Source organism: Malus sylvestris, chromosome 9 (assembly GCF_916048215.2).
Source record: "Malus sylvestris chromosome 9, drMalSylv7.2, whole genome shotgun sequence".
Classification (NCBI taxonomy): Eukaryota; Viridiplantae; Streptophyta; class Magnoliopsida; order Rosales; family Rosaceae; genus Malus; species Malus sylvestris.
The window spans coordinates 5,306,018-5,315,507 of record NC_062268.1 but is presented as its reverse complement, the minus strand read 5'-3'; the positions used below and the strand labels follow the sequence as shown (position 1 = coordinate 5,315,507).

The 9,490-nt window shown below is 36.9% G+C and overlaps 1 protein-coding gene across 1 annotated transcript; it reads left to right on the top strand.

The window, feature by feature from the left end:
- The first annotated feature begins 5,064 nt into the window (after positions 1 to 5,064).
- Positions 5,065 to 5,610, top strand: LOC126582990 (protein GLUTAMINE DUMPER 1-like). The gene has a single exon (XM_050247280.1). The coding sequence runs from the start codon at positions 5,118 to 5,120 to the stop codon at positions 5,445 to 5,447; it is 330 nt and encodes a 109-aa protein (XP_050103237.1). The 5' UTR covers positions 5,065 to 5,117; the 3' UTR covers positions 5,448 to 5,610.
- Positions 5,611 to 9,490: the final 3,880 nt, after the last annotated feature.

Below are 9,490 nucleotides of genomic sequence, written 5' to 3'. Positions count from 1 at the left end.
TAAAAAGAAGAGAAAAAACAAGGAAGGAGGAATCGGGGGTATAAATATAACGGGCTGCTCAAGAATGTTCAGGACCTACAGAAACTCCCCAATTGGGGGAGGCCCAAGTTTAGATTTTGTGTTTTGCACTTGTAAAACAACTAAAACACACTGCCACTTAAGTAACGAGACAAAATTACTGATGACTTGATCAACTAAAAATCAATTAGAACATGATAAGTAAATAGCTGAATGGCTTATTTTTCTTCTTCGATTCAGCTTTTTAACTGTTAATTTGATTTGTCACAAAAAAATAGTTTGTATTTTTAAGATGCGTATCCATTGATTCTAAATCCGTCCCTGTCTACATATAACTGCAAACTAATTTCAATTACGTCTCACAAACATGAGTCCCAAATCTTGTAATTGCTAGCTAACTTCAATTGCATCTTACAAATGTAATCTCCAAACGCCATCTCTTCTCATCCTTCTTTCTTCCATTCTAGATTTAACTTTTCAGCCAAATTAATTAACGAAAGCTTAATGTTATTCACACATTTATTTTTACCTACCACACATTATTAAAAAAAATTTGCTATTAATCTTCTTCAATTCATTCGATCGACAGTAAAAAATTGACAGTGTGTGAGAAGTAAAAATAATTATATGGATAACACTATTTTTAATGGGATTAAGTCTACTCGGATATTTTTCTAACACAATTAATTATAGCTAGATTTGGAATCACGTGCATCAGTAAAACCTTCCAAATAAAGCCATACCCATAATGTCATCATTCTATCACCTAACACCTGGTGATACAGTAAAATATGCCCAATTGATGTTGCAGAATTTAATTACTCAGACGCTTTTGGCTGAAAATCAAAGTACGTACATCGCAATCATTTTGTGTAAAACCGATCCCATATATCTTTGTAAATGTCCTAAATTTATACATCAATCAAACTTTCCTGTTGTCATCAGATCACTTATACGAGTGTGATAGATCGGAAATTGAACTGGAGAGCAAAGCATTAGATGGCTATCTAGCTAGACAGTGTGATATGGCAATGTGGACTGCAAATTCCACCACCGCGCCTCGCCTGGCGGTTTCGTTGGGCTCGTACGGAATCCAGCGACGCCTGCCACCGCCATAGCCTTCATTATTGGCTTCGACGGTAGTCCTGATTCTAGTTTGCCTCTTACATTATTTTCTTAAAATTTGGCCCAACTCAAGAAGAAGTGATGCAAGAAGTGATGCAGGTGATTATTATGAGCCAAAGATTCTTGTTGTTACACCCACCACCACATTTTAAGTATATTTCTATTTCCTCCCTGAAATCTATTTAAATCTATCAATTTAATCCCCTATCTCATTTAATCCTAGCCGTTGATCTAGATTCCCCATCTCTCCTAAACTGCCAAGTGGCAGGTTCTCAGCTCTCTTCTCTTCCCTCTCTTCCCGAGTGTTCCCTCGCATATCTCTCTCTCTCTCTCTCTCTCTCTCTCTCTCTCTCTCTCTCTATCACGGGAACTCTCATCTATCCCTTTCTCTCCCTGCACCGTGACTAACCCAGCAAACCTGCATGCAGCTCCTGTTGTAGACCATTATCATCATCATCTTCCTTGCGCCATCTCTCTCTCTCTCTCTCTCTCTCTCTCCGTCGCAATGAGGTTGGGGAACCCAAAGAAAGAACCTCTGACGGATCTCTCCATTCCTTCCAGCTAGGTAAGTTTGAATACCTTTTTAAATTACCATTGTTGTTGTGGGGCGTTGTGTGTTGAATTTTATGTTGTTCTTCCAAGGTTTTGAGGACGGGAACGGCACGGGGGAAACTCACCCACATTTTTCGACGAAACCGTGACCTTCAAGGATTCTTCCCGAACACTCACGGCCGTTCACGGCGAAACTAGGGTATGAAAATACTCCACTCCTTTCCCTCTGCATTTTAGTACTTGGTTTGGGTAGTGGTTTGTATGTTCGCCGTCGGCCGGAGCTATAACAGCTCCGGTGTTCTTCCCCGACACCCCACAGGCCACCAGGATTCTCAAAACACCCACGGGCCTTAGCCCTTACTTGAACCGGCCCAGTTCCCTTTTGGTTATTTGGCCTGCGGGCCGTGTCATGCATGGACTGAGTGTGTGTGTATTGGGCTCAATGAGTGTGTGTGTGTGTGTGTGTTTTGGACCGTGCATATGTGTGGTGTGTGTGTTATGTTGTGCGTGTGTGTGTTGTGTATGTGTGTCCGTGTGTGTGTGTGTGTGTGTGTGTGTGTGTGTGTACTGACGTTTGTGTGAGTATTGTGTGGGTTTGGGCTCAAGCCCAAACCACCACCCCTTTTTATTCCTAAACCTATCCAAAACCAAAACCCAATAGGTCCTAACCTTATTTAACCTAAACCTAAACCCTAATCCGGATCCAAACCCAAGACCCATTTTCCATTTCTTGAAATTCTATAATTGGGTAGTTTGATAAACTGTACATTTTTATGCTTAGGTGAAGTTGTTAGTGGGGATTTCCTTAATCCTTTTCCGCACAATTCTGCTACTACGGAATATCTGTGAGTGGATCCTTTCTAAAATTTGCATAATTTCATAGTTTAATTGCATAAATTAAATGCATGCCTTACGAGTTTATGAACTGATTTTATGTTAAGCATGTTTATTGGAATATGTTGTTTATCGTCTTGTTTTGGGGAAGAATTAATATATTGTAATTTCTGTAAAAACCATGAACTGGTAGACTATCTGATGGATGACGATAGGATGCTAGAACATGTTTTAGAAACCCCTCTTTATAGTATAGACGATGGATGACTTTATAGTATGAAGTGGTTATTTATGAGATGAGTAATTTTTTGTGCGTATCTAGTGGACACTATACTGCCTGAGGCGAGGATCTGGTGTTGGCAGATAGGCCGGGAGAAATAATCCCTAGCTACGGGCTGAGGGATATGGAGCATGCATTGGGCCGGGAGTTGGTAATCTTTGGCTACGGGCATAGAGACCACGGTGTTGGCATAGGGCAGAGAGTTATATTTATTTCAGTGATCTTACTAGCAGTACATCGCGCTACGAAACGATCTATGATACGTTTGATATTTTGTGTTCCACGATATGTCTTTTGAGATATTTTTTTTGGCATGCTAGGTTTTCAGTAAATCTATCACTTATTATGCTAGTAGCTTTTTTTATATAAACTGTGGGGGTTAGTATCTTGATAACTGTTTTATTATTATTGTATATATGAACTTGGTCCACTCACCTTTGTTTTGCGCCCCCATTCAGGTCTTAGAAACGAGGACTACGACACGAGGCATTTCCCTACCAGTAGCAATCTATCACTCACTTGTGTGATATCTTGTAATGATCTTTCTTTTGTGATCTTGTTTTAAAACGTGTTCTGTGCACTCTAGATATTTCCTTAAACTTTGTTTATTACATTTAGATTCTAATGATTATTCATGAATATTTCCTCCTAATTATTACTCTCCTATTCAATAAATGACTTTCGTCACCCTCATGTGTCGGCCAGCACGTGCCTATCCGGGTATTCGGGGAATATCGGGGTTGGGACGTGTCACTTGTGATAATGCCTTGAGAGCAAACACCCACATACTTGGCAAAGCCCCTCCCTAGTACCACTCACCAGACTCAAAATGCATGACATGTCTTTGCTTCTTGTTCCACATGCATGATTACGTATATTTACATTTTTTACTGATATTGTTGGCAAATTGTTTTGATGGCTGTTGGTTTTGTATATAATAAGTTATTTCACGATGATGTTGTGATCTCTACAATGGGAGAGCTCTTAAATAGGCATGCTGTACCCGGTATATCAGATCTGCTCATCATTTTCATTTTCTTCGTTGATAAAACGCTTCCGTTTTCTTTCCAGCAGATTTTGTACTGTGGATGTGGTTTCATTTGTCATAAGAATGCTCTGATTCGATCCAAAAAAAGAGAAAAGTATGCTAATGGACATTCACGAAACTTCGATACCAGATGGAATTTAGGTCTAGAACAAAATCATCAAGTCGCCACAACGAAGGTCTTCCTATTTGGTTAGCTACAGCATCCGAGAAGCAAACTACCCTTTAATCATCCAGATCTAGTAGGAATATTCACCAAATTAAACCGGCCTGTACTAGTTAAAACAACGGAGATTTTGACGTTGGTAGGGTGCTAAACCTGCGGGGGAAAGTTCTAGTAAACCAATTTTAACCTCCCAAAGAGAGCGTCTTTCAGTGTTAGCGACCGTATCAAGAATAATTTCTTGCAAAGCTCTTCCATGTTTAAGCAGAAACCTCGCGAAGTCGATCACACCCTCATGATTTTCACCACCTTTAGGTGACGGAGGAAGGGACTCAACTTTTTTTATGGTATCAGAGTAGGTTGTCCCACGTGTAAAGCCAAACGACTACACCCGCTCCAAGTCACCCCGTTGTGTTATCCACGTATTAAGCTTGAAAATTTGCTGCACGTGAGGAAGCGTGTTGAGAATGAATCCTACATTTATGAGGTTATAAATAAGTTGGGGTACTCCTTATATTGTAAATTGATTTTATGATGGAACCTCTCAACTTCTTCAAAGTCCCCAATTGGTGAGGAGCCAAACCATTCAAAAGCTTATAAGAGGTTGAACTATTTCCCATATTGTGAACTTTCTTCACCGAATACTAATTTTTCGTAGAAATTTTTTAGGGGAGCACAGCCTGCTAATGCATATTCTTGTATGAACACAAATTCAAGGAAAGAAAAAACAGTTCCGCCAATCAACAACAGCTAGCTCCGTGAAGATCATTTTCCTTAGCATTTGTGATAAATACGTAAGAAACAAATATTGGATTCGAATATAATTCCGAAATAGAGAGAAAGAGATGCATGTGAAAACAAGAAAACTTCTATAACAATCCATGACCAGGTGGCCAAGCAAAGTCCAAAAAAAAAAAAAATCACTATCACTATTCATGTACAACAAAGGCAATAATTGTAAATTTAAAGCTTAGATGATAAAATTTCCTTTCTTCTTATCAGGTCACTGTGGAACTTTAAAGCTTATGCCAGCTTATAAAACCAAAGCATAGTTCATTCATTTGTCACATTTGCATTGTAAAAAAACCAGAGAGACAGCAATGAGGCCTTCAGCTGCAAACTCCACCACCGCGGCTACTGGTCACGACGCCATATTCAGAAACTGGAATTCTCCGATGCCATACCTATTTGGAGGCCTAGCACTCATGTTGGGGCTCGTTGCGGCAGCGTTGCTGATTCTTGCTTGCTCCCTTCACAAGAGCTCAAGCAGCAGCAGTAGTGATCAAGATCAGAAACCAACTAGACCAGTGGACATAGAGGCTGGAGATTCTGAATCCAAAATTCTTGTCATAATGGCTGGAGAGAAAACACCAACATACTTGGCAAACCCCATCACATGTTCTACTACTCTCTCTCATGCACCAATCTGATCATCAAAACGTCTGAGTTGAGCTTTGGTTTGGTTTTTCTAGTTTAATTCTAGTTTGTCTCCTCCTCCTCCTACTACTACTGCAGGCTTGTCAGATCTTGCGGAAATTTATGTAAATTGAAGAGAGCATTATAATTGTTATACAAACAATTTTCTTCCCTTGATTTCTGTTTTATTATGAGTGTTATGATCATGGTCTCTCCTTTAGTTTTGGGATCAATCTGAAAGTGCGTTCAATTTGTTAGGCTTTAAATTTTAGCACAATTGCATGGCACCTAGGTTTGAAATTAAACTTTTCAGGCTTTTTAGCTAAAAAAATGGTCTCTAAGATTGACATAACTCCTCACTTTGGTTAATCACAATAAAAATCGATCAATATGGTCTCTAATTTTGTCCACTGTAAATCCTTTTGGTCCTTCAGTAAAAAACCGACTCTTAATTTTCTGCTGGGTTTTCTTCTTCTTTTTCATGGTATGGCATATTTGTTGAGCATGGTATATGATGATAATCATGATATGATGATGTTCAGATCTGAAAGGCAAGCAAACTAAAAGTTTGGCATATCTTGGGAAGCAATTAAACTTGAAAGTTCAGTAAAGAAAAGTTCAACCTTCCATACACAGGTGGTGATTTAACCAACTCAAATTTCCTCCAAAATTACACCCTTTTAGTAGCTATTCCAACATTCACATTTGCGCAAATGAGAAGAAATTGCACATCAATTAATGTTTACGCTTCTTAATCGTACACGGCGGTGGCCAAACTATAACACTGTGGTATCTAAATTTTGATGTATATGTAGATTACTAAAGAAGAGTGTTAAAGTCTGAGGATTATTATGTGATACTAAAACACTATCACGTGATATAACCAATCTATTATGTGCTTTAGTACCACATATTAACGCTTCTTAATCGTACGCTTTATTTTCATTTTTTAGTTTTTTATACTACTTTTGTGAGAGCTGATAAAAATTGTAATATATATATATTATTTTTTTTAGTACATTGATATTTTTACATTAAGAGGGAGTTCAGCTAAGTCACACAATGGACAACTTAATTTGATATCGAATTCGTCATTCATGAGATTCGAACCTAAGACCTCTCATTTCCAAATGAAGTAATACTATCAAACCGTAGTACTTAATGACATAATTTGAATTATATATGATTAGTAACAGAAGTGTGTCAATTAGGTATTATGTGATATTGAAACTACAACTGTGATATAATAAAATGCGTTACGTTCTCAAATACCATATAATTTCGCAGCCCATGGAATTATACCTTCCACCATTTAGACTTCTAATTACAAGCTTTTCACTGTTACAGCTTTGCCAATGAATTCTAACTACCATCACTTTTTTTTTTTTTTGAGCAAAACTATCACTTAAGTGATAACTATGAAGATTATGTAATTAATTAAAGCTAATTGCAAGGGTCTTATTTAATTAATTGATCAATAAGCTGACTTAATTGGAAGAAGTGTCCTACTTTGAGACCCTGCCGTCTGCAAGAGTCTTTCACCAAATCCAGCAACAACCGACTACGGTCTTTTAGTAGGCTACTTTTTCACATCATTAAACCAACTAAGTTTGACAGAAACGCAAAAGCCAAAAGGTTACTAATGGATTAGATTAACAGAGACGTGGCTTCTCGGAGTATGTAGGTCTTTTAGTAGGCTCATTTCCCTTTTAGTAGATGAGTTCATTTTTCTACTTGTAAATAAAACATCTTTATTGTAAAAATTTTAAAATTAGAATCGTTTAATGGTTTATTTTTATTTGACAATCATCTCTATAAAAAATCATTCGAATCGGATACTATTTGGACATCTAAATGTATCAAATAAATCAAGGATTCATCATGAATATATGACTTGATACTTACATCATTGGTTTATTTATTTGAAACATTTGGATGAATAAATGATGTCTGTTTTGAATGATTTTTTTGTAGAAGTGATCTTCAAATGAACATTAAAAGATTGGACAGTTTCGATTATAAAATTTTACAATAAAAATACATTATAAGTAAGTAGAGGAATGAACTCATCCCAATGAAAAATGCAAGCATTATCCTTTGACAAATTAGTCAAAGAGGAATACAATTCCATTTTCTACGTCAACTCTAGTGGGGAGCATAGGAAATGATGAGATCCACTGGGTTTTTATATTTATAGTCACATTTCTATGAAGTTTCTTGTGAAAGTTGATAGAAATTGACCAAATCTCTCTCTCAACCAATGTTCATGGACAACATCAAAGAAAAACCAATGCTCATGGATATTATAATATCAATTTCTTTTGATAGCGCGACAAAGTGTATGTGTAGTTGGTGTAAGAATATGAGTATGAGTATGAATCTATGAACTGGGTCATAGGATTAGAGATTGAATAGGAAGTCTTGTTGAGAATGGATTTGTGAATCCATATTGTAACTGAACTACTATTTAGAAGGAATTGATTTTCTATATAGATTTTAATAGAGAAATCCTTATAGAATTAGGCTAGGATTATGTAGTATATATATGGTGGCCTCTGCTCTCGCAGTGTGTGTGCTCTATTCAAAACTAATATCTATTATTAGTTGAGAACCTTGAACACTGAAGAGAGGAGAAGGTGCACTGCAGAATTCTTGCAGAGATCAGGCATAGCTTCTGGTTCGAGTTCATCTGCAGGTATGGTTCTTCTCTGTGCTTTGATTGATGAATTATGGTTTAGTGTTTTGATTATAGTAATTCGTATTACTTCATCTTGGTTTTATGTTTAATCTAACATGTATTATCAAAGCTTAGATTATAAGTTTATGAGTTATGTGATTAAAACCGATAGGTTCAAAAAGCATAAATAATATTTAAGAAAATATACCTTTGTTGCGGGATTGGGGAGTCGAACACGGGTTCTGGCATAATGGTTTCGCAAATAATGACAAAATTTGTAGAAAATATAGCCGTTGGGTTTTAAAAGCATGTTACCGTTAGTTTTCTGCAAACCCATAGGTAAGGGGTTTCTCTCTGAATTGGGGCTTTTCGATTAAGATTATCACTCATCAAAATATGCTTTTGGGTTATGAATTCATCAACCTTGCGATTGATATGATCGATTTGAATGTTTTTTCCGCTGCGCTGTTTTAAATATGGGATTTGTGTAAGGTATGTTTAATAAAATTGCAAAGCTTTATCCTGTCTGCTTAATGTTTCGATGCATAGATTGGGTCGAAGATTTCTGCTGGGTTTTAGATATCGATAACAAAATCTATATAGATCAAATCTAATTGAAACTATTAATCAGTAATCCCAGACCATAATTGCTTGATCATGCTCGAATCTGCAAATATTTTGCGATCTGCAAATTCTAATGCATCTTTGTGTTTTCTGATTGAACAATGGATGATGGAAACCATGCATGAGACTTCTATGATGTCTGTTGTTGCATATCTTGGTATTGATAAGTCAGTTTTTCTATGTATGCTTATCAACTATACGTTGTTAAGTCTATATGTATGAATTATTGATGCAAGTTATGATGTGCAAACTGCAAAAGGAAATCAGGAACCTAACTGGTTTATGCTTGTGATTTCATCTGCAACATCTGCAATATCTCTCAAGACCTTGTACTTGGCTTATATTCCAATTCTCACTAGAGGGAGTAATTACAAGAAATGGAGGAGAGAAATCGGATTACTGTTGACAATCAATGAGTTTGATATAGCCATTGATACTCCAAGAGCAGAAAAAAAAGAGATTATCAGAAGTGGACAAGGGCAAACAAAGTTGAACTTTCAATTCCTGAAAGTGGGATGACTAATACAGTTCGAGGAGGCATCAAAAGACATGAGTTGGCTGCAGACTACTTGAAGGCGATTGAGAAAAAGTTCAACGAGACATAAAAAGCAAAGATCAGTCAATACATGTCACTTTTGACAACCTATAAGATTGACAATGCTGGTTCAATTAGGGATCACACTATGAAGATGATTAAAGTTAAACTCTATGGATGTCAACATTGGTGAAAAACAATTGGTCTTCATGATTCTGCAA